General features: G+C 43.2%; 1 protein-coding gene across 1 annotated transcript in view; it reads left to right on the forward strand.

Moving 5' to 3' along the window:
- Positions 1 to 26,913, forward strand: part of MICU2 (mitochondrial calcium uptake 2) — a 267,192-nt gene that overhangs the window by 115,523 nt on the left and 124,756 nt on the right. Inside the window, exon 2 of the mRNA XM_044284689.1 lies at positions 11,421 to 11,565. Coding sequence (XP_044140624.1) covers positions 11,421 to 11,565 — 145 coding nt within the window. The remainder of the gene's footprint in view (positions 1 to 11,420; positions 11,566 to 26,913) is intronic.

Below are 26,913 nucleotides of genomic sequence, written 5' to 3' on the forward strand. Positions count from 1 at the left end.
CCAGACACCAGGCTCATCTCCCCTTTGAATAAAAAGCGTTGACCTTCAACATCCGATCCTTGTCAAAACCCAAAAACATAGTGGGGTGGCCCATTTAGCTGTTTGTTATTAGACCCCCCTCTGTTCTGTGAATGCTGCTGCCTGGGAGCCCTGGTACCGTGCTGTCTGTATTCCAAGAATCCACGTACCTAGCTAGAAATGACCTGGCACCCTAAGCACTAGGCTGGTACCATGCCCAAATCTGATAGTAGAATATCTCCATTAGCTCTTTACAGTACTGTAAAGGATTGTACAGTTAGATTGTAAAGTAAATAGGCTCTATATTGTCAACTGCCAGAGGTTGAAGGAGACTGATTTTATGCAAAAAACATATAGCCTTGTAGGGTTGATCTAGCTGTGTAAAACAATACCTTTTTTTTTTCTTTCTAGGTTCCAGCGTTCCAGCCTTGAGCCTGTGCACTTCTCTGCAATCACGGCGTGTGCGCGCATCATCTTCTGCTGCTTGCCGAGCAAGATGATTAGTGTGGCGCATGCTCTGTTGACATCGTTCCACCAGGAAGTGGAGGCGCCGTCGGCTTCATCTGTAGTCGCCTCCACTACCAGGTGGAATGAACTCAAAGCTGCACACTAATCATCTTCGGTGCACGGCAAGCAGCAGAAGATGGGGTGTGCATTAGCCGTGTTTGCGAACGAGTGTGCAGGTGCAAGAACTCCGCGCTAGATGCAAAGTCTAGGGCTGTCAATATAAGGTGTTTGGAGCACCCCCGCTCTTGGTGCTCCAATGGCTCATTTGCATACAAATCAAAGTCTTTATTGCTCCACAATGGCGGCACAAAGAAAGAAAAGAGAGGTATCGTTTTACTCAGCTAGATCAACCCTACCAGGCCATGTGCCTGGTTTAATGGGGTTGATCCTGGTGACAGAGCCTCTTCAAAGCCAATCAGTGCGTCTCGGGTAGAAAGGCTCCGTAACACGGTGTGGGTTGGAGCATGCCACAATTTCCCTGATTCCAAATGAATGTGTGGGAAGACCATTTCCAGGTGACTGTATAAAATCGAAGACGTACAGAGAGTACAGTTTGGCCCCATAGCAAACTATATAGGCGCCATATTACAGATCAGTGCCCTAGTGCAATATAGTCATGGTACTAACACAGAACATACATGTACGCAGGGATATTACTGCAGCCACAACCTCTCACTGGAATCCATTGATTCCCTGGACATTTCTAGCCTTTAGGTCTCCACCGAGAGAATTTGCTTATTGTATCCTTGCGCCAAACCCCAACTCCTTCCCTTGCAAGTAAGAGTTAACAAACCTAGGAAAATCGATTATTGTATTCTATGCTTGTTGTGGGTGAAGCCTGAAATCCTTCATTCATCCTTCATTACATAGCACAGCAGCTGGAGCGATCAGAAGGTGGAGGAATTTTCTTAACCCGAGTTCCCAAGCTGTCTGCACTTCTGCAACGGCAGGAAAAGCTCCGCTCTTCACCGGGATCATCCGCCACCTGTTACAGTCATCTCTCCCCTCTCTGCGGGAAGTGGGCATTACAGGCTTGTACATAGACTTCTACTGATTATCCAGAGGTCAGGGGGCATATAGCCATTACACGTAAAGTGTATTACTTCTTCCTCCTGTGTGTGAGGAGATGACAGTATTTCAGTTGCCTACACTGTGTATTGGGTACTCTGTTAATTATGTTCTCGTACGCCCCTTCAGAGGCCATTTGCAACTACATGCAGCCAGAATTTTTGCTGAAGTTTTAATTGCCATGAACTTGTGTGGAGAGGGTGCTTTACATGGCCAAGCATGGGTGAATTCACTGATCGCCTTCTCCTTAAAGGGGTTGTCTGGGTTCAGTCCCTTCTTCAGCCCAGGCAGCCCCTCGGAGTCATGAAATGCTCCCCTTGCCCTGCACTGTATTGCGCAGGTTAAGGGGTGTTTTGTTTATATTTTTACACTGCTAGGCGGAGGCTTCTGCCTAGCAGTGAGTCCGGTGATGTCACTGGCGCCTGTGGGCGGGCTTTAGCGCTGCACTAGCCTGTCATTAGTACTGGTGACGTCACCGTGCTTACTGACTGCTAGGCGGGAGCCTCCACCTAGCTTACCCATGGAGAGCCCGGTATGTCACTGGATCTGTTGAAAAAGCATGCTTTGATGCTAACTCAGTGGCTGCCTAGGTCAGTGATAGGCAAACTGCGGCTCTTCAGCTGTTGCAAAACTACAACTCCCACCATGCCCTGCTGTAGGCTGAAAGCTGTAGGCAGTCTTTGCATGCTGGGAGTTGTAGTTCTGCAACAGCTGGAGAGCCGCAGTTTGCCCATCACTGGCCTAGGTGAAGAAGGGGATATGTCCGGGTTCAGCTCTGAACCCGAACAACCTCATTAATTAAGGTGTATTTACACGACTGTATGTACTTTGCAGTCTGCAAAACACAGATCCGCAAAATAGGGGTGATGTCCGTGCTGCATCCATTTCTTTTTGCAGACCCATTCACCTCAATGGGTCCGTGGTCTTCATTTTGCAGTCAAGATTCTGATGTGTTCTGTCTGTTACAAAACTGACTTATGGATGCAGAAAGCACTCGGCCCCTATTGAAGTCAATGGGTCCACAAAGAAGCGGATGTCACACTAACGTCATCCGTATTTTACGGCTCTGCATTTTGCATTCCTTAGACAAGAGAATTAGGATTCCATCTTACATTTATTGCCTTCTTTATTCGCCTGCATATTCACACTTAGGGCTCATTCACACATCTATGTCCATTTTGCAGACACAAAAACTCGGATAGTTTTGCATCTGCAGCAATCACAGTTTAGGACGTGTTTTTACATACTTGGTTCGATTTCCTTTACAATGGATCAGTGACCCACACGTGGATGGCATCTGTGTGCTGTCTGTGGGTTTCAATGAGCCACTGAGTAGAATGGAAGGGTTTGGTCCACAGAACAGACCAAAGCTGTGCCTGCGCTCTCTGATCAGTCCCCATACACATGGACAGCACACGGACAAGAATTACTGATGTGTAAACTGTCCCTTACTTACGTTCTTAGGCTACTTTCACACTTGCGGTAGCCTTTCCGGCAGGCTGTTCCGGTGGGGGAACAGCCTGCCAGATCCGTGCTACTGTTAGTCCACCGTGCCGCCGGAAGTCCAGCTCTGGCCCCATTCACAAGCCGAGAGGCCCCGGACAAAACCCGCAGCATGTTGTTGTTTTTGTCCGGCCACCTCTCGACATGTCTGCCATGCTGCGGCTGGACCTCTGGCCCGCCCCCTTATAATGAATGGGGTCCGAGCGGACTTCCGGCGGGGGAACAGCCTGCCAGAAAAGGCTACCGCAAGTGTGAAAGTAGCCTTATTTAGAATTTTTATAGTTGCAGTTTTTCACCTCTCCTCCCTACCCTTCGCTTCCTTGCCGTTATGTCTTCCTCTTTGTTATCCTCCTGTTGTCCCCTGCATAATGGAAACGGGACTGGATCCGTTATGCAGCCCATAGACTTCTATTATGACGGAATGCCTCTAAAGGCCTTCCATTATGCATTCCGTCATAGAATTGCGTTATGGTCCGTGGTAACGTAATCCATAACGCAATTCTACTTTTACCACCAAGCGCGAACGAATTTCAAAATATGAAATTGGCTTATCTCTAGTTATACCATACTGCCAATAAAATAAAAAAATTAATTAAGATCCAGATGCCTTGTAATAACTTGTCTACAAGTCCATAGTTCAGTGCCTACCCTGGATGTAAGGTCTGCGGGTAGAAAGATCGTCAGCTCGCAAATATGTGAGTTATGGCTCCTGTAAAAACAAAAGAAAGATAAGGCTACTTTCACACTTGCGTCAGAGGATTCCGGCAGGCAGTTCAGTCGCCGGAACTGCCTGCCGTATCCGGCAATCCGTACGCATTTGTCAGATGGATCCGGATGCGGATCCGTCTGACAAATGCATTGAAATACCAGATCCGTCTCTCTGGTGTCATCCGGAAAAACGGATCCGGTATTTATTTTTTTTTAACAGATTTAAAGGTCTGCGCATGCGCAGACCGCGCATGCGCAGACCGGAAGAACGGATCTGTCAATGCGGCAATTTTTATACATTTCAATGGAAATTAATGCCGCATAATCTTGCATGGGAGTTTGTCAGCAAGAGCAAAGATGGAGTGAGCATTGAATGGTCTTCCATTTAGCGAGAAGACAAGGAGCAGAGGAGTCAGTTTAATGAGGGGCACAGTATTTTATTATTAAGAGAGAGTTGGTGGCCATCTTATCTGTACGTCTATGGCTAGCTTCAGGAGGAGCTCCGCGTCCTTGTCTGAAGGTCTTGGCCAATAATGTGTTTTGTGCCCGTGAATCTCATTATACAGATGGCATGTTCTTAGTGGGTAATGACGGTGATGAAGCCGCCTTTCACATTGAAGTAGCTCGGTCTGGACATGGTTTCTATGTCAAGGTGTTTTATGTCTGCTGTGACATGTCTCTGTGGTTGTTGATCTTTTGATGTGCTCACTTCTAAGCATTTTTGTTTAAATGGTCATAAAAAGCTCTGCTTCTATTTTGGGTGGAAATACAGCCTACTTCATAGCCGTGTGTTATGAAAATGATTAAATGATTACACATCGGTATGTCTCCGGAAGGCACAGTGCATAGAAACTGATATACTGTTCTAATTGTAAACCATCATCACTTTGATGTCAACTGTAGAAAATAAAACAAAGGCGGATTTGGAAGTTTTTTTATTTTTATTATAAAGACATGCAGTTAAGAGGTGTCTGATATTTGGGATCCCCGTCTGGTACTACAGCTCAAAAGAATTGGACTGAGCTGCAGTACCAGACCCAGCCACTAGAAAACCATGGAGCAATGAAGGGGACGGGCTGCTGAGCATTGGACCACCACCAGTCTGACATTGATGGACTATCCTAAGTATAATTCCCAGACAACATATGGTGGTCATGCAAGGAACGTGAACACCCACCTATTGCCAGACTTTCAGATGATCGCCGGAGTGGGGTAACAAGAGGACACTTCCTGATCCCTAATTTTCAGGGTCACTGTAAATAAGCCGATTTCCCAAAATGATTCCAATGCCCGATTTGGCAAAGCACAATAAAATGTCTGTAAATTCCTCACTGTAAAAATATAATTTTATAAGTGATTCTTACGTTGAATATGACGGATTCTGTTACTTTACTTATTAGCTATTTTATAGTTACACTGGACTTGTAGACTGTGGCTCTTAGGCTGGCGTCCCCTGGACAGGTGTGCGTTTCTCACGCCATGTGTCCCAATGAAGCCACAAGATAGATCAGCTCGCTCTCAATTAGCCGCCTTTGCGGTGATGACAGCTGAAGGATTCTTCTGAGAGTTTATAGCAAAATAATCATTAATGCAAAGGCTCTTTATTATAGGAGACTGAAAGACCAAGGGGCCCATGACAAATGTGGATTTACCTCTCAGTATTTACACGCCCCAAGGCCTGATCTTTTTTCCCAGACATCTAATAAAAGGAATATTCCTCCAATAATTTATCTTTTGAGAAATGGGACGTGAGTAACATGTAGACATCCTTTCTTCAGTGATGGACTCAGGTGAGGTCATGAATTGTACAGGTGCTATCAGGCTAGGGGTACAGCAAAGAAATGTTATAAATAATAAGTCAATGATTACCCTTGTCCTAATCCTCTAAAGTTTTTTATTTCTGTAATTTCCTTATATAAAAAAAAGTGGAATTTGAACAAAGATATCTTTTCCTGTTGTCAGAGCTGATTTTTTTCTTCATATCTCTGAGTTGACCGTAATGTCTTTATTATATTTACATTTGTTTGACATCAAAGGCATTTTTTACATAACTTTTATTGTTGGCCTGTTCTACATACCTAGCTTCTACCTATATAATCTACCTGGGTTACACATAATAATGAACATTCCTTGAATATGACTAGTTACTGGTCTATATTTTGTAGTTTGCATCCTACCAGGTTCATATACACTTGGTAGTTTTAGAAGAAATACTGGTTGCTGAGAACTAGTAACCATTTTGCAGTGTAAGTTGTTAGCAGCCTTGGAGCCATGGGTTTTTGAAGTACTCTGGCCCTTTTTACTTAAAAAAAAAATATAATTTATAAATAATAATAATAAAAATAAAAAAAAAAAATATATATATATATATATATATATATATATATATATATATATATATATACACAGGAAAAATGGCGGCACTGGAACACAATCAAAGAAAAAGAGGGTGCACGTCTCCAGGGGAATAGGCTTCTTACCCCAATGTGTAATCCAGAAAAGTAGGCGGCACTCCAAGAAAGATGACAAGTGAACTTTATTCACCCAGGTGGTGCAACGTTTCGGTTCCTCACTAGAACCTTTCTCAGGTATATAAAATGTGTGTGTGTATTATATTTCTAATATTTTTTTAAGTGGGGGGCACGGATCCAGCGACGGAACTGCGTCCTAATTGTCCCTTGGTCCCACACCGTATTCCACCTTTCCTAGTCATTGGCTGCAAAAACAATGTCACTTGGGGAATGTCACCAGCGAAAAGGAAGGAGCGCAGCACCGACTTGGCGGGGGCTGGGAAGATGTTTACTTTTTTTTATATATCCCGCACCTTCCCTACTGAAAAAAATAACTTGGGCAACCCCTTAATTACACGTGGCAATAAGTCATTTTAAATGCCCCTGTTGTGATTTGGTAATAATGGGTTCATATGTGTATAGCCACTTTTTCACATCAGAATTTTTGGCGGAAAATCTCCAGAATTTACAGCATCAGTAAAGTGGATGCAATTTCAGAAATCTTATCCACACACTGCGGAAAATTGACATGCATTGTGGAGATCCCATGGCTTTCAGCCTTTGCAATTCAAAGGTTGAAAGCGGAGGATGACCTATTATGATACCTGCAGCAATGCCACCGCAAAAAACTATCTATTTCAGGTGGTTTTTGCAGCGTTGAATTTCATCCAGTTTATACCCTTACCCAGTATTGGGCAAATGACCTGATTTTGGGAAGGACTGCCTTGGACTGTCAACATGTATGTTTGCACCTTCTTCTATAATCTTTTTGGTAAATAACTTGATATCCGAGAACAGTAGAAAAGGTTGCCTATCATTTTTTATCTCAAGGTTTCTTGAAGAATGCATCATCAAACCTGAAATCAAATTTGATAGGTAGGTAGCTAAAGTTGCCCATACACATTACACAAAACTTATCTGTATTAGAAGAAATCTAATGTATATTGGAATCCTCAAAACTCTCAGCTGATGTCAAACATTGGAGGAAAGAAAGCTCAAGCTCTTGGATTTCAACTTTCCAGACGTGATTTCAGATTTTGAAGGATGGAGAACATCAAGTTGTGTTGTGTAGAGCAGTAAGTTCTAAAACCATTTGTCATCGTTAAATTGTGGGATGACAGGGCTCCAAAATAAGGAAAAAAGGAAGACGAGACACGTTTCAGATGTTTTCTGAGGACATGTCATGGTGTTCAGTTTTGTTCTGGAGGCTCTTGAGAATGAAGACTGATATTGATGTGGAGAGATGCTGTAGATGAAATGAGATAAATTGGTCCAGTTGTGGAATTTTGGACAGATGAACTTTCTTGAATGGGATAGCAGCGAGCTGAAGTTACAGTACTTAGGGCGAGATATGTTACAAGACTCGCTCATCTTTCAGCACGTGTAGGAATAGAAACTGAATCCTTTATTCTTTTTTCTTTTCTTTTTGTTCTCTCATAAGACAAGGCTTTATATTTATGAAGCCTTCAAAGAAAATGTTTAATTGTGAACAACTGAGATGAGACGGTACAGTAATTGATTGATGCTCGCTTAAAAGTTGAAATCACTTATTTTGATTAATGAATGGCTCTGGAGTCAACTGCATTCTACAACTGTAAAGTCAGGAGAAAAGAATAACGAAATAGTATTTTACTGAATAGGGTTGCCTCAGCACTGCCTTTAATATAAGGGCCATTCGTTTGATATGTAAGGTGGCGATCTGTCTGCATTGGACAGAAAAATCCCTTATGGTTCTGTAGGCTAAATCTGTATGTTTTACCTGAGATTTCAATTTCTGCATCGCAAAGGACAAACTCTGCGGTAAAAATCTGTACAAAGAATGAAATTGCTGCAGATTTAAAATCTGCATTGCACGTCAGTTTATGCACAGAAGTTTTCCACAGTGTGTGGATTAATTATTTTTATATTTTTTGCTATTACTGTATTGTGCTGTGTATTTTTGATTTTTTTTTTTTTTGCACACCAGTCCGGATGGAAAATCGAACGCATTTCCACCATGTGTTGATGTAGACATAAAAGAGGAGTTACAATGAAATATTCTATACTAAAATGGGTTTTTTGGAGACTTATATACTTTGATGGGGTCCGACACCTGGGACCTTCTCCCCCCCGTCCATCAGCTGTTTGAGAAGGCACCTGCGCTCACAGTAACACCACGGCTAGAGATGAGCGAATTTCATATTTTGAAATTCGTTCACGCATCGTTTGGTGGTAAAAGCAGAATTGTGTTATGGATTCCGTTACCCTGGACCATAACACAACTCTAACCATGGCCTTCTCTCAGTTCCGTGCTTGGTATTGCAGCTAAGCCCCATTCACTTCTATTGGGGCTTTGATGCACCTGGGCCATGTGACCGAAGAACAGAGGATAAGTCACCAGTGTAAAAGTCTCAGAATAGCCCTTTAAATGTTATAGTTTAATGTTGATGGACTATCCTCACGATGGGTCATCAATTCCTGATCGGTCCGGTCCGGTCTCCTCACAGTTTACCAAGCACAGCGCCGTACATTCAACAATGGCTGTGCTTGGTATTGCAGACCAGGCCCATTCACTTAAACTGAGCTGCACCTAGGCCATGTGACCGATGAACATGACATCACTGGATCCCCCATGGCCTCTTCGGTCAACTGGTTGGCAGAGTTGTCCGGAGCCTGACTGCCATCGTTCAGGTATTGATGACCTATCCTGAGGATAACCAAGTAATAATAAACTCTCAGAAACTTTTGAGTATCTTTTTACCCATTTCAGGCCTAGTTCCCACAGTTGGTGTTTGGTCAGTATTTGATCAGTGATTGTGAGCCATGACCAAGTGGCTCATTCCATTATGCCTTATCTCTGTGTAGGCTGTGCTTCTGGTTTTGACTCAAAATCACTGATCACATTTTTGAAATGTGAACTAGGCCTCATAGTTATGTGCCAGAGAAGCCTGTATATTGAGAGCAAAGAACTTGTTACTGCACAAGTACATTTACCATTGAAGAGATGGAAAGGCCTGATGACAAACGCTGTGCGAGCTGTACTGGTCACTCATTCCCCACTTTGGACAATTCCTACTTATTAAAAGGGCCCGATGAAAATAAATTGATCTCAAAGTTTCCTCCTGCGGGGACCATCAGCTACGGTCTGTGGGGACACCTGGCAATAAGTGTTCAGTTTCTCTGCAGCGCCACCACTGGTGACATGAAATATTACACAAATACCATTCATATTATTGATGGACAGGTCCTCCAGAACAAGATGAACTGATGATCCTAAACAGAGGTCCCCCTTTCTTAAAGGGGTGCTGTCAGCATGCTCAACTCTGGTTTTGGTTCCTATCCGTTTCCTATCCCATGCTGTAGCTGACAGAGGATGTTGGCTGGTGTGATTCACCTTCCTCAGTGACTGTCGGTACATGCCCAGCATATGACGACTGCAGAATCATGTTACATGGATTAGATTGCACATTTGTCATGATGAGATTTCTTTATGACATGTTCTAAAAGTCACAAAAAAAATCCAAATTAAACATCAGATTTGTGTTGTAGGAATTAGAACATGTGAATTCTGAAACGTGAGCTTCTTGTATAAGGTCGTGGTAAAGCCATATGTAATCTGCTGTGTAAAGGGCTTTCTAGAAGCTTTAGTCTATTGAAATATTTAATTCTCTTTGCAATATAGATTTAATGGTATAAGATAATCCTCTCACAGTACTATAGCTGGGGGTGTAGCCTATAAGGGCATGACTTCCTATCTTGTGCTACTTATCACCAGGGTTCGCAATGTGTGATGTATGGAAAATAAAGGGCAGAAGATGCACAAATTACTGATAAAAGTACCAGCAGCCTATAGGGTTGGGCAGTTCCCCGGAGAAAACATGCTTCCAGTTCCTAACTTTTTGGGTATTAAGGGGCACATTTATTACAACCGGCGTTTTAGACGCCGGTCTTAATAAAGCCCCACAGCTGGCGGAGGATCTGCCGAAGTTAAGAAGAGGCGTCGGCCTCTACTTAACTTCGGAGGATCCTCCGCCAGTTCTAAATGTAATACCGCTTCCGAGCTGTCTTACATTTTGACCATTTTCTACACCTAAAACAGGCATAGCAAATGATGAATGACACAGGCTTGCTGGCCCGTCCCCGCCAACGCAACGCCCACAATTTTAGATCTGGCGTGAGTGGGGAAAAGTCGCAGATAGCTCCATCTGCGCCTAAAATACACCTAATTTTGGTGCATTTCAGATTCATAAAGGACACCCTAAGTTCTTGTCTGAGTACTAAATAAAAAAAATGGATATTGCCTAAATGCTTTAGAGATTCATGTCCCACCTATGGGACTTGAATCTTTCTGAAGAATGGGGGGCCCCATCCTGCTGGCCACCGAAGACAGGTTGCAAGAGGTGGTCGGTTTTATGGAAACATACAAGCTCAGCGTAAGGCTACGTTCACATGACCGTATTTTGTTTCCGTGTGTGTTCCGTTTTTTTTCCCGGATCGGATAAGGACCCATTAATTTTAATGGGTCCGCAAAAAATGCGGACAGCACACTGTGTGCTGTCCGTTCCGTAGCCCTGCAAAAATAAAATAAAAATAGAACATGTCTTATTCTTGTCCGTTTTGCGGACAAAGATAGCCATTGTTACAATGGATCCGCAAAAAAAATAATGCCCTACGGAGGTCATCAGCTTTTTGCGGAGCCACGATTTGTGGACCGCAAAACGCATACGGTCGTGTGAATGTAGCCTAACTCTCATAGAGGTAAATGAAAGGCACAAACAGTGCAGCACATCCTAGATGTGGCAGTATGGAGTGCAGCGGAACAGAGTTGGGGGAACCCAATTCTAGAAGTAGGTGTAGGTACTAGAAGTGGGACCTGCATACATCAAGGATTCATAGCATATCCTTTGTATATGACATAAATGTCTGAGGTGAAGATACCCTTTAAAGCTTTTAAATTTTTGTGGCGTAAAGAGCCTGCAGTATGTTGTTGCTTTTTGTATTTAAATCAATGTTTTATTGAGTTTTTCAATGTTGAAATGCCCCCTACGTTTGTGATTTGTCCTTTTTGATATTACCCCACTGCTCTGATAAGAGATATGCATTCATTGCGCTTTCATTCTGTTTCAGAGTAAAGAAATTGTTGACGAGGCACAAGAAAAGCAGTCTCTCCGGAAGCAGCGCTTTATGCATTTTGCCTCTCTGGAGTATGATGGAGAATATTACATGACCCCGCGTGACTTCCTCTTCTCAGTAATGTTTGAGCACCTTCAGCGTAAGTCACATTATATTAATGCATGCGCATAGACTACTGGTGACCTTGAAAGGGATGTCCGATCCTCAAGCTAAAATGATTTAAAGGGGTTGTGCCCTATACGCAGCATAACTAACCAACCTGCGGTAGGATCCCCACCGATCCAGAGATCGGGGATCCCGTTCCTCGATCCTGACGGAGCACCAGGTCGAGTATGTGCCCTGGCGCTCTATTCAATAACCTGATAACCTGGCACAAACCCTTTAAGAGGAGGAATGCATTTAACTTGGCAAACTGTTACTCCGTTGTAGTACTGAGAGTCGTTTCCTCGCTGCTTCCATATGAACCCAACGTGTGATGTGCCATCCTTTGTTAGGTGCATCCCTGCAGCCATCCACTAGCCTCAGAAGGCAGGTGCCGCATGGACACACCTCACCGCAGAGACCAATGAATGGCTGCAGCGGTGAACATGTCTCCCCACACTCGGTCCACAGGTGAGTGGAAGCAGCAGGACGGGACACTCAGCACCATAGTAGAGCATCTGTGAACCAAGTGAGTGGCTTATTTTTTTTTTTATGTTAAATTAGTTCTGGCTTTTAATTCATTTTAGCTTGAAGGTCAGACAACCCCCATAAAGTTGCAGTAACACCTTTTCAGTATGTAGACTACATTTTTGAAAAAAATCTTTTTGGCTCTCTCTTGCCAGCGGAGGGGCGCTAACCTGTTCTCCTCATGGAAGAATTGTGTTGGTGGGCTGTACTCCTTTGGGGGAGCATCTGCCATTAAATACTGAGAAAAAAATCTTTACAAACTGGCCCGTTTGGGTTCTTGAGGACAGGATTTCAGAAAAAAATATTCTGCTTATTGAAGGCTTCTAAAAAAAAATTCACCTGCATATTCTTTACTGCCACTGTCATATACATTCTACCATTAGGTCACATATGGGACCCCATTCTGAAGTGTTGAACTTACCTGTGGTTAAGGTTTGGTTACTGAAATTATATATTTCTAGAACAGTATGTTCACACGATTGATTTTCACCACTGAAAAAAACCTGATACGAAATTTGCCGCTTTTTTGCCAGATTTTTATTCCTGCCCGTTTTCTATAGAAATTTTGGACGCAGAGTCCCCATAGAATCCTCGTCAGCTGTTTCCAGCTTGATTTGTCAAAGGTTTATTCTCATCTTGGCCCCGGAAGGTTTTTCGTTCTTGCATTTTTGTTTTTCACTCCCTGCTTTTCTGTGGCTCTAACATTTTTGGTTCATATAGCCTTATGAGGGTTTGTTTTTTGCAGGACAAGTTGTATTTCTTTTGACGCCATTTAATATTCAGTACGATATACTGGGTGGAATTGGGTTTAGTTTTTACGGTTGTTACCTATTTGGTAAAACTGACCTGTTACTTTCGTTCTCCACGTCGGTATGATTTATGGCAATACCTCATTTGTATAGTTTTTCTTGCGTTTTAATACTAGAAAAAAAATAAAAACGTGGAAAAAAGTATTTCATTGCCATATTCTGATCCCTATAACATTTTTGTAGTTATGTGTACGGAGCTGTTTGGGGGCTCATTTTTTGCAAGGCGATCTGTACTTTTCGTTGATACTATTTTGTGGTGTGTTTGACTTTTTGATAGTCTTCCACAAAAATGTGAATAAAATGTGAACAACCAAAAAACTGCGAATCAGCCATTTCATTTTTTTTTTTCCCCATAATGTTTTTTTTTTTATTGTTTATTTTTATTTTGGGTAAAGAGGGGTGATTTTAGAATTTTATATTTTTTAAAACATTTATTTATTTATTTTTAACTTTTTTATAGTTCCCCTAGGGAACTTGAACAATCAGTCATCAGATTGCTTCACTCATAGACACCATGCATTAGCATTGGAGTCAATGACACTGACATTATGTTCCTATGGAGCTCTGCCACAGGTAGGGTCTCTATAGGAACCTGTATGCATCTGAGGAGCTAAATTTATGGGATCAGCTTTATTTTTAAAAAAACAGTAGGCATCCGGGGACAATGGCACCCACTGCGCTCTCGAGCAGGCGCCATCTTTAACCACCTCCGGACCGCCTAACGCAGATTCGCAGTTCTGGAGGTGGCAGCGCTGCGCAGAGTCATGCATATACGCGTCATCTCGCGAGACGCGAGATGACGCGCTTTGCCGGCCCGCGCATGCGCATCGCGGGCCGGCAAAAGTTAGAGGGGGGTCACGTCAGCAACCTGCCAGCCAATGATCGTCGCTGGCAGGTTGCTGATTTTTAAAAATTCCAATGAGAAGCCAGATAACACATCATATTAGTAAATATGATGTGTTATATGGCTTCCCTGCTCCTCTGCTGGTCCTTTTGGTCGGTTGGATCCAGCAGAGGAGCAGGCTTCACAGTGAGTAGCACCAAACACTACACTTAGCCCCAGATCACCCCCCTGCACCCCAATTAACCCCTTGATCACCCCTTCTTGCCCCTGTCAATCACTAGTGAAAGTGAAAAAAGTGATCAGTGCAAACTGTCACTTTTTTTTTCCACTGGTATTGACTGTTAGGTTTTAGGATAGTTTAGGCCCCTTGGTTAGGTAGTTTAGGGATCAGTTAGCGCCCAGCCCACCGCACCGCAGTCACTTATTCGCTGATTAGCATATCGCTAATCCGCTTTTGTACTTTTATAGTATCTGTAAGTGATCAGAACTGATCACAGTCAGATCTATAATAGTATTAGTGTCATCTTAGCTCACCTTCCACCCAAAACGCAGTGTTTGCCCGATCAGGCCTGATCGGTCGCCCACACGTGCGTTCGCCCACGCCCGCCCTGCCGCAGTGACCAAAAATTTTTGATCACTGCACAATCGCTTTACACGCGCTGCGGCGATAAAAAAAATCAGTTTTGATATTTTTTTATCAACCGCAGCGGCCTCCGGTACTTTGCTAGCCTCCCATTTGTAAGACAGGCTTGCTTTTTTTCTTGGGTAGTCTCAGGGAATACCCCTAAATTTAGTTGCCCAAATGTCAAACAGGGGGTATTCTTCTGAAGAGGCCTACAGGCTTCTGACCCAGTCGGATGAGGAATGGGAACCCTCATCTGATGAATCTAGCGGGTCAGAATACGAACCTGTAGAAAGCAGTGGCTCTCTGACCCAAAGTTCGGACGAGGAGGTTGAGGTCCCTGATAGCACCAGGCGTACCCGGCCCCGTGTCGCTAGACCACAGGTTGTGCAGGATCCGCTTTAAGGGCAGCAGAGTGGGGCTGGCGCTGTCGGATTACGTGGTGAGGCATACACCAGCAGCGCAGCCCTCCCTGGACCTAGTACCAGCACTGCCGTAGAACATGGTGAAGTGGCGAGCACCAGAAAGGCAGTTGAAGCTGGAACGGTGGCACGTGCATTAGTTACCCCGTCGCAGCCACCGCACAGACGTGCCCGTAGAGCCCCTAGAATCCCAGAGGTGCTGGCAAACCCTGATTGGCAGTCCCCAACTTCAGCCTCACCTGTAGTTCCCCCTTTCACTGCCCAGTCTGGAGTTCGGGTTGAGACAGCTCAGATCGGTTCGGCCCTGGAATTTTTTAAGCTGTTCTTGACTGCGGAGCTCTTGGACTTAGTCCTGGCAGAAACAAACCGGTATGCCACTCAATTTATATCCGCCAACCCGGGAAGCTATTATGCCCAGCCTTTCCGGTGGAAACCAGTCCAAGTTTCCGAAATTTAAATTTTTCTGGGCCTTCTCCTCAACATGGGTCTAACCAAAAAGCATGAATTGCGGTGATATTGGTCCACGAACCCAATTCATCACATGCCCATGTTCTCTGCTGCTATGTCCAGGGCACGATTTGAGGCCATCCTGCGTTTCCTGCACTTTAGTGACAATAGCACCTCTCGTCCCAGAGGCCACCCAGCTTTTGACCGGCTCCACAAAATTCGGCCCCTCATAGACCACTTCAACCAGAAATTTGCAGATTTGTATACCCCTGAGCAAAACATCTGCGTAGACGAGTCCCTTATACATTTTACCAGGCGCCTTGGCTTCAAACAATACATCCCAAGCAAGCGCGCCCGGTATGGGGTCAAATTGTATAAGCTCTGTGAAAGGGCCACAGGCTATACCCACAAATTTCGTGTCTATGAGGGAAAAGATCAGACCCTGGAGCCGGTCGGTTGCCCTGACTACCTGGGGAGCAGTGGGAAGACAGTCTGGGACTTGGTGTCACCCTTATTCGGCAAGGGGTACCATCTTTATGTGGACAATTTCTACACAAGTGTGCCCCTCTTCAGGCATTTGTTTCTAGAACAGATTGGCGCGTGTGGCACCGCGCGAACTAGTCGCACGGGCTTCCCCCATGGCTCGTTACCACCCGTCTTGCAAGGGGGGAGAGGGCTGCCTTGTGTAACGAAGAACTGCTCACGGTGAAATGGAGAGACAAGCGTGACGTTTACATGCTCTCCTCCATTCACGCAGACACGACAATACAAATTGAGCGAGCAACCCGTGTCATTGAAAAGCCCCTCTGTGTCCACGACTATAATGCGCTCATGGGAGGGGTGGACTTCAATGACCAGATGTTGTCTCCGTATTTAGTTTCCCGACGCACCAGACGCTGGTATAAGAAGGTGTCTGTATATTTGATTCAATTGGCTCTGTATAATAGTTTTGTTCTCTACAGTAAGGCTGGGAGAACAGGATCCTTCCTCAAATTTCAGGAAGAGATCATCGAGAACCTCCTGTATCCAGGAGGTTCCGTGGCCCCATCCACCAGTGTAGTTAGCCGTCTACACGAGCGACATTTCCCCAATGTCGTTCCTGGTACCTCAACCCAACCGTCACCCCGAAAAAGATGTCGTGTCTGTAGCAGGAGTGGAATAAGGCGTGACACCCGCTATTTCTGTCCTGACTGCCCTGACCACCCTGCCCTATGCTTTGGAGAGTGTTTCCGGAAGTACCACACACAGGTACACTATTAGCATAGGGATCATCTCACCAGGACAGGCACACAGGGCTATTAGGGCCCATTCACATACAGCTGCTGCAAACCTCTCCTTTAACCTGGGATAAAGTGCATAATGTACTTCGCCACATCTTTGGGCGATTTGCGCTTTGCACATTGTCCCATTGGGAAGGAGAGGTTTGTCCTATAAAAAAAATAAAAATAAATCACCAGTACGCAAAAAGGTTAATGTTCAGTTCAAAAAGTTAAAGTTTATATGTTCTGTTCAAAAGTTAATAAAATTGTTGCGTTGCGGTCTGTTTCTTTTTTTTTTTTTTTTACCTTCCAGGTGGACCAACCGATTGACTAGCTGCAGCACTGATGTGCATTCTGACAGAAGCATTGCGCTGCTGTCAGATTACACACAAGTCTGTGTATGCGGCGCTGCAAGACGAGATTTCTCCTCTGCAGTAAAAGATACGTTTGCTGAGGCATATGAGCTGAGGAGGTGGCGGTGTTCCTATGCTTTGGCAAACACTTTGTATAAAAAAAAAAAAATCCCGGCAATGATTTATTCATCCACATCGATTGATGTGAATGGAGAAATCTGGTTTGCCAGGGCATACGAGCTAAGTGGGTATGGATGTAGGGCGGAGCTCCTATGTCCTGGCAGACGCCTTTCCCCTCCTTTTTTTTAAATTAATTTTCTTGGCAGACATTTTTTCATCCACATTGATCGATGCGAATGAAGAAATCTGTGCCGTTCATTTTTTTTCAAAATCTCATTACCTGTATGCTCAATATAAGGAGAATAGCAGAAACTCCTAATGCTGGCCATACATGTAATGATTGCGGATGAACCTCAAATGCCAGGGCAGTACAAACACCCCACAAATGACCCCATTTTGGAAAGAAGACACCCCAAGGTATTCGCTGAGGGGCATATTGAGTCCATGAAAGATTGACATTTTTGTCCCAAGTTAGCGGAAAGTGAGACTTTGTGAGAAAAGAAAAAAATCAATTTCCGCTAACTTATGCCCAAAAAAAGTTTTCTATGAACTCGCCAGGCCCCTCATTGAATACCTTGGGGTGTCTTCTTTCCAAAGTGGGGTCACATGTGGGGTATTTATACTGCCCTGGCTTTTTAGGGGCCCTAAAGCGTAAGAAGAAGTCTGGGATCCAAATGTCTAAAAATGCCCTCCTAAAAGGAATTTTGGCCGCTTTGCGCATCTAGGCTGCAAAAAAGTGTCACACGTGGTATCGCCGTACTCAGGAGAAGTTGGGGAATGTGTTTTGGGGTGTCATTTTACATATACCCATGCTGGGTGAGATAAATATCTTGGTCAAATGCCAACTTTGTATTAAAAAAATGGGAAAAGTTGTCTTTTGCCAAGATATTTCTCTCACCCAGCATGGGTATATGTAAAATGACACCCCAAAACACATTCCCCAACTTCTCCTGAGTACGGCGATACCACATGTGTGACACTTTTTTGCAGCCTAGGTGGGCAAAGGGGCACATATTCCAAAGAGCACCTTTCGGATTTCACCGGTCATTTTTTACAGATTTTGATTGCAAACTACTTCTCACACATCTGGGCCCCTAGAATGCCAGGGCAGTATAACTACCCCACAAGTGACCCCATTTTGGAAAGAAGACACCCCAAGTTATTTTGTGATGGGCATAGTGAGTTCATGGAAGTTTTTATTTTTTGTCACAAGTTAGTGGAATATGAGACTTTGTAAGAAAAAAATAAATAAATCATCATTTTCCGCTAACTTGTGACAAAAAATAAAAAGTTCTATGAACTCACTTTGCACATCAGTGAATACCTTAGGGTGTCTACTTTCCGAAATGGGGTCATTTGTGGGGTGTTTGTACTGTCTGGGCATTGTAGAACCTCAGGAAACATGACAGGTGCTCAGAAAGTCAGAGCTGCTTCAAAAAGCGGAAATTCACATTTTTGTACCATAGTTTGTAAATGCTATAACTTTTACCCAAACCATTCTTTTTTTACCCAAACATTTTTTTTTATCAAAGACATGTAAAACAATAAATTTAGCGAAAAATTTATATATGGATGTCGTTTTTTTTTTTTAAACATTTTACAACTGAAAGTGAAAAATGTCATTTTTTTGCCAAAAAATCGTTAAATTTCGATTAATAACAAAAAAAGTAAAAATTTCAGCAGCAATGAAATACCACCAAATGAAAGCTCTATTAGTGAGAAGAAAAGGAGGTAAAATTCATTTGGGTGGTAAGTTGCATGACCGAGCAATAAACGGTGAAAGGAGTGTAGTGCAGAAGTGTAAAAAGTGGCCTGGTCATTAAGGGGGTTTCAGCTAGCGGGGTTGAAGTGGTTAAAGACCCGCCCTGGACCATACATGTATGGCGCTGGGCGGGAAAGGGTTAAGAAAACGGGCAAGCAATCTGTGCTATGCTGTTTTCATATATACCACTGAACGGAATGGGAGCTGAGACACGGCACACTGAACTGCGCTGTTTCCAGAGGGTCCGAGTTATGTGAACAGCATCACTCGTTTCTTTCAATCACATTGACTTCTATGGGACTTAGGGAAACGGCATAGCACAGCCTGCTTGGCTGTTTGTATATATTTGGCCACCCTGCACCCCACATTAGATGTGTTTTCATGCATGGCTGAGATTGGAAAATTGCTTTAAAGACTATGGACATAATATGGACTATTTTTACATATATTAGTGGTTTCCTTGGGCCAAGAAAGTTGCGCTAAGATTCAATCTGCAGTCTTCATTCCATAATATTCAGTTTGCCCATGTTTGTAGATTTAGACGTTTTCCCATATGGACAGGCTGGATATAAAAATCTGTGTGTCCAGGATGCCTCGGTCTTCACTAAATCTACTTATTGGCACAGCTTCATTCCTGAACTAATTTTTCCTTCTACAGCTCATGAAGGATCTCTACTCACTTGTACTGACAACTACTGTTGCTGTGGAGTGTGCGATTCCTCTCCCACAGCAAAGTTTGCCATGGGTGCTCTGCTTTATATGGTATCTACACTTGTGCACGTGATTCTCCTCCTCCTCCTCCTCCTCCTCGTCTGTGCTTTCCTCCATATCTACAGCCTGTGTGAGCAGCTCTCTTTGGATGCTATCCCCCTCTCCACACTCCAATCTGCCATGTACAACATTGAGAGAAGTGGTGAGGGTTCCTGTCAGGCTGCTCAGCCATGATGGCATCTCATAGGCAGGATCACATCGTCACCACCTGTCGTAGAGAAGTCCAGTGAGGCCTTGCCCCCTAGGCAACTCTACAAGTGGAGGCAACCATTCCTTCTCACATTCTAAGACAGGTGTCAGTTGGCCATTCTAAATCATTACCAGGGAACTCCTTTAATTTTTCATTTAGGAAAATAATGAACTATTAAAAATCAGTGCAAATGAGTCTATACTATAGTCTTGTTGTATTGTATAGCCTTGTTGGTTTCCCTGTTTTCGAGAGCAATGGTGAACATCCTTTTTGAGGTTTTGTGTTCTTACTTCAGACTCTTTTTACTCTGCATATGAAATTATTTTAAAAGGAAAGTGATGGTGACCTCATCATTCATGTGTGATCCCAGCCTCAATCATTATGTTCCTCGTTGGGTCTCGGCAGTATTGTCTGCTATATACCGTCAGAGCGAGACGTCTTGTCATTCTTAGCACAATGCTTGAAGGCTTATTAATGATATAAACATTATTTTCCATGTGTTGTTTGTTCTGTTATCTCCTCGTGTATTTAGACTCTTGGCTTTCATTTAAGGAATTTCCCGATCGCATTCCTTACACATCTGATTTATTTGTTTCGTTCTGTATGCATTGTGCTTGAAATGTTTTTCACATGACGAGTACAACAAAAACAAGACGGAATGATTATGTTATCAGCGTCGCTGCACGAAAGAATAAAACCGCGTATGAAGGAAACCCCCCCCCCCCCCCGCCTGTGCTTGTTTTAGTTGCATGTGATTATAATATATATATATATATATATATATATATATATATATATATATATATATATTATAATGTATTATGTATGATGGCTAAAGCTGCTTTCACCCTGCGTTTTGCTGTGTCCATCAGAGGAATACCCTACGTATCCTTCTGATGAATGCCAAGCATACAGTTGTTTCTGTTGCCTATAGGCACACTTAAACCACACGGATTAGCGCACACTGCTACGCTATTCTGTATAATAAACAAAAAAGGTATACTAAAATATGCCAATCTGTCGGAGACCAAAAGGACTCTATTTGACCTCCATCGGGGAATGGGGGCCTATGGATATCTGACAGATCTGCCAGGAGCTTTACATTGGTAAACGGCAATATAGAGCTCACCGTGAACACAGTGTACATCATACATGAGGATCATGGAGAGAGAATACTTGTCCGAAATGTGACTGAAGATTTACATTGAGCGCCCCACTGGGGACAGTGAGTAATGATGTCTGTAAGGTGCTACAGAATATGCTGGCGCTATAAAAGTAAAATAAATAAAGCTGTGCCGCCTTTTTTATAATGGTTCTATATATGTGTGGTTGATGGCTATCTATCATACACATGTATTAGCTGCCTGTTAAATGCTCCTTTTAACCAACAGCTGTTTCTCCTGACTCAAAACATACAACCTGGTGGGAGCCTGAGGACTTAAAAATTGTGTGGGAAACTGAAAAGGCGTTTAAAGGGGTTGTCTGGGTTCAGAGCTGAACCCGGACACACCCTTATTTTCACCCAGGCAGCCCCCCTGATGCTAGCATCGGAGCATCTCATGCTCCGATGCGCTCCCTTTGCCTGCGCTAGGTCGCGCAGGGCACAGGCTCTTTTGTTTACAACAACACACTGCCGGGCGGAGGCTTCCGCCTGGCAGTGTGTTCTGTGATGTCACCGGGCTTCCTAGCCCGATGCTCAAGTCAGGGGGTTTTGCCTAGGTGAAAATGGAAGTATGTCCAGGTTCAGCTATGAACCTGCACAACCCCTTTTAAATGAGCGGTCTACTTTGGGCCTTTTATTAACCTTTTTTTTTTTAACTTATTTTATGCACTTATATAAAGCTGACATATTCTGCGACACTTTTTACAGGCATTAGCATCAAGCTGTCCCCATTGGAACTCACAATCTAAGGTCCCTATCAAGTATGTCTTTGGAGAGTATGAGGACTCCATGCAGATGTTCTCCTTGGTCCGATGCGCACCTAGGATCCCAGTGCTAACCACTGAGCCACCGGGCATTTTACATATACTTGCCCTCTTGGCTCGGCTGAACAGGTATATGTCCTAAATGGGGAGGGGGTTGTAAGTTGCAGTTTATCTCCCCGAGGTAAAAAGAATTAGGCATGTTGAAATCTGACAGCTCTATCCTTATTTCCTGCGCCATTTTTTAAAAATCATTATGTGCAACACCGTGGAGTACCTCTTCTTCTTCTCTTTTCCCTTTACACACATAAATGTTATCTGACATATTCCTCACCCATAAGCTAGGAAGGTAGCAAAAAGCTTGGCTAAAATATGACCCTGCTGCAGTACGGCAAATCCTTGTTACTAAAGTAATCCAATTTGTTCAGTTTTCAAGCTCTCCATTTGATCCCACAATGCCTTTTAGTAGTAACATTCAGGTGGAGTATTTCAGAAGAGGGTCTCACAGAAGTCTGATAAGATGCCATAATAAATGTAAGACTTTGTGTACTAGTCTTGAATGTATTGGGCACCACGAGAGCTCAGTGGTTAGCACTGGGGTCCTGAGTTCGAATCCGATCAGGGACAACATCTTCATGGAGTTTGTATGTTCTCTGGTTTCCTCCCACGCTCCAAAAATATACATCTAGGCAAATTGACTTCCTGCGAAATTGGCCCTAGTGTGCAGCCACTGTCCCTGTGAGAAAAGCGCATTACAAATGTTTGTCATTGGTTATATTTAGAGATGAGCGAAGCGATTTCGGATACTACTTCGTACCGTTAATTGATTATTACAGTGAAAAATCTTGGAACCGAACTCTGCTTCCAAGGTACCACTCGGAACCGAAGCCTAGTTCGGTTCCAAGTTTTGAAGTGGTTTTTCACTGTAATAATTACTGAAGTATTATTATTTTCAGGATAACCCCTTTCAATACTGGTGACTCATGCTTCAGGAGTCTTGTAGACAAGATATTGATTGGATTTGCATACCGAAGTCGGTTAGTGTGACTAAACTGGAGCTATTAGAACAGCATTGTAAGTGGTAGACAATAGATGTCGCACCCCTCCACCTATACCACGATCTGGATGAATGCGAACATTCACAGGCACATTGCATAAATATTTTATATGTAACAGGTTATTTATATGATTACACATTAAAAGGCTATTCTGGTACTGTTTTGTTGAAGGCCTATCCTCAGGACGGGCCATGAATATCTGGTCAATGGGAGGTCTGACACCCTGCACCCACACCAATCATCTGCTCTACAGTACCTCTGGCACAGAAAGTCACTGCCAGACCTACACAGCTCTTTCCATTGTGCTGCTCCCAGTTCTCCAAAACCGGAACCACTACAGAACATTGGATTGTGTGTGTGTAGTATCTTGAGGATAGGCTATCAATATAAAAACACTGGCAAACCTCTTCAAGAGCTAAACGCTATTTTTATTTTTGTGATCAAATATCTCACAAAAAAGTCAAGAAACAGGGTTGTATCATTTGTATCATTCTATATATTAAAGGGGTTGACCAGAGTGGTATTGCAGCTCAGCTCCATTTAGATTAATGGTGCTGGTCCAAAATACCATACACAATCTGTGCCTAGGAGTGGTGCTGTTTCTGTTTCTTATCCTGAACAACCTCCTTTAAGATATAATCCAAACCTCCCACCCTCCAATCCAGAACGGGTTGAAAAGGGGAAAAAAAGGAACATTCCTTCCAGTGATGCAGTTGGTCAACATGTGGTACCTAAAAACCTAAAATGCTATGCTTAACTTTTTCAACGACATAAAGCATTAATGTACTAGATCTTCACCTAAGCCTCCAAAATCCTGTGCAATTCTGCCCTTTCCTACATTTCTTCACCCATTCCACAATGTCCATCTTGTCTACCACAGACTATTTTCTTCCACTTTAGTCACCTACGCTCTCACATACAAGACTTCTCTCATGCTTCCCCTCTCTTCTGAAACTTCCTCATTTCATCCAACATTTTCCAACCCGCTAAACCAGGCATCCTCAAACTGCGGCCCTCCAGCTGTTGTAAAACTACAACTCCCACAATGCCCTGCTGTAGGCTGATACCTGTAGGCTGTTCGGGCATCCTGGGAGTTGTAGTTTTGCAACAGCCGGAGGGCCGCAGTTTGAGGATGCCTGCACTAAACTTTCAAGAGCTCACAGAAAACCCTTCCATAATTATATAAACTGGGCTTTGCCTATATTCTTAAAATGGGAACAAACACATTGTTGCCTTTCCACGTTAGTGTTTAGTAGAATAATTACATTCTTGATAGAATATTTGTTCTTATTAACGTGTTGACTTTCACTTTTCCTGTTGATTTTCTGGATTCTTTATTAGCCATGGAGGAAATCCGTAGATTGAATATCCAAGGAACAAACAATGTTGATAACACATTAGTTGGGAGGTATGAAGTGTCCTCAAAATTTATTAGACTGGACCGGTTTTACTCAGTTTCCTCCACTGTAGAAAATAACTTAACTCCATAGGGTAACAACTTGAACGAGTAGCAATGGGACTGTCACAGAAATTTCTATAGCAAATCTGTCGCATGTGACTGTATATGTTCAGATGGCTATTTTAGAGTCAGGCCTCTACCTCACATACCCTAGCTCTCCATTGTCTCAGATGTCTGTTTTGAGCCCTGGATTGCTCGATTTTATCGTATGATCATCCTAGATTTTTAATTTCCTGCATTAAAGAAGATCAGTTACCATAAAAAGCAATACAATCTCCAGGAGGAGCTGAGAAGATTAATATATATACTTAATATCACCTCCGTGTACAGCTATCAGTGACTGACAGCTATCTATGTATACACACTTGCACAGAGAATGCCTATCAATCACTGATAACACCTACCTCTGTACAGATATCAGAGACTCTCTGCTATCTCTGTATACATTTACACAGAGAATGCTGTCAATCACTGATGACACCTCCCCCATGTACAACTGGAGTCAGGAAAAGCTGAGATTTAAATTTGTAAATTACAAGTTTTACTGAATATTTTTGGAGAACGACAGCAGTGGGGAATCGGTTAGTTAGGTGATTGTTTTTTTATATTTAGCCTGGCCTATTTTAGCCCTCAGACAACACCTTTAAAATCCAACTTGCCTGATCTGGTTTTCCCTGCCACCAAGAGATATTGGCAGGTTAGCCCTTCATAAAATGTATATTCCCATCCTTAAGCTGACCATACACATTAGATTATCATCCGATCCCAATGATCCCTTTCTTCTCAGGGTAGATACGCTGTCTACAGAGGTGTCTGTCAGCAGCATATGTATGACTGGCTGTGGAGGAATAGCGTTCATCAAACAGCTGTGTAAAGTGTACGGCCAGGAGATGGTTCAGCCAGACGAGGTCATGATAAAAGAGAGAGCTTTACAACTTGGTGGGGAAGTACGTTCACCACAGAGGTCTTGAATAACATTAATTAAGTAGTTATCTGTACTGGAAGGCATATGGCAGCATACCAAAAGGGGGGATTGACCTAAATGGACTAAAGATTGTAAGAATTAGCCAATAGGTTTATTTTTTTGTATTGTTTAGTAGAAATAGTTTTTGTGTAAATCCTGTGTGTTCCCAGGATCAGCCCTGGCCCGGAACGCATTATGAGAGAAGGAAATAATCAAGCAACACCTTTCTTTGAATGCTTTTTTGGAAGACACACAATTGAGACAAGATGGAAGGAATTCCACTTCAGTTGAGGTTGAAGACGGAAAGAAAACAAGAAGAGAAGCTGTTCGCCGTGTGTAACAATGGACCTTTTGGTTCCACCATACATTACAAGGTACATGATATTTCATGATGGAATCCCTTGAAGTTGGAACCAGGATGACACAGTACGAAGCAAAATGATATCCCAATCGGTTGATCAGTGTGAGGCCTTTGTTTGAGTTGGAAAGCGGCCAAGTGTTATACAGTATGTCAGAGCCATCAGAAGTGCTCAGCTAATACTAGCTAGTCCTGTGCGAAACGAATTCCCCGCCACTCCTTCAAGCATTATGCAATCGTTGATGAATTGTCTTCTGCCTCGAAAGATAAGCATATATGTCTGGATTACACATGACCGCACTTCAAATACACTTGAGACAATAAAATCTATGTCCCTGACACTTGTATTTTGACTGATCTTGAACCTGCTTTGCACTAGTTTCAACTTTGTGACATTCCCGAGCACTGTCCTTCCTCACGCAGAAGACTTTTTATGGCCGATTTTCTGTCCGATTGTGCAAAAGAGAAATTAGGAGAATTCTGATGCCTGAATCGGCTGAATCACACCTGCAAAGATATTTACTACCCCTGTGATAACCTGGAAAAATATTTACAGTCCTATCAGTTCAGAACTGATAATCAGCTCCCTGGTCTGTTCCCTTGGTATTGACTTAGCAAACAGTGAGGAAAGGTCCCCCAATGCTTTTGATCACAATATATCTTGTGAGGACAAAGATGTTGCACTTTGGACCAGTTTGCTCACATACATTTTCTCATGCACATGATATGTTTCTTAGAATGAATCCTGGTAGGGTGTAAAATTGTGAAAAGGAAGTCTTAGGAACATGCTGGGCAAAACTGGCCACACAGAGTAGATGTATATAGGCGGGATCGGACAACCACTGTAAAATGTGTATTGGGGCCTCACAACTCTCCCCCGATGGCAGACGTCGTGGAGGAGATGAGGCTCAACCTGTTGGATTTCAACATAATCTATTCTTTTCTTCTTGGGTATAAGCTGTGGCCAGAAATGTCTGTCACCAGCTTCTTCCACCTTCCCCTGTTAAGAATATGTACAGACTTGGCCAAGCCAAGCATGTGTATGGGGGACAAGATGGCTGTGGGCTGAACAAGCATTTAGTCCACAGGTAGATTTAAATTAAATAAAAAAAGTCACATGGTGTCAAAAACTCGAGAATTAAAAGAAAATGTCACCAGGTTTTCCCCCAATAAACTGTTTCTACCATGCGAAAGCAAGTATTAACCCCTTCCTAAACCTTTGACTGTGTGCAGAATAATCCTGCATACCTTAGAAGTTATGAACATGCCTGCTCCGTATTGCAGTTAGAGCTGAAATGTCTGCAGGGCATATCTGTGACTCCCATGGCTAAATCTGTTCTAACCCAGCTCATCTTTGGTTGTTTGACATGGATGACACCTAAGGCCAAGATTACACATCAGTGTTTGCTCAGTGATTTCCATCAGTAACTGTGAGCCAAAACCATGTGCAGGTCTAG

This window comes from Bufo gargarizans, chromosome 3 (genome assembly GCF_014858855.1).
Source record: "Bufo gargarizans isolate SCDJY-AF-19 chromosome 3, ASM1485885v1, whole genome shotgun sequence".
NCBI lineage: Eukaryota > Metazoa > Chordata > Amphibia > Anura > Bufonidae > Bufo > Bufo gargarizans.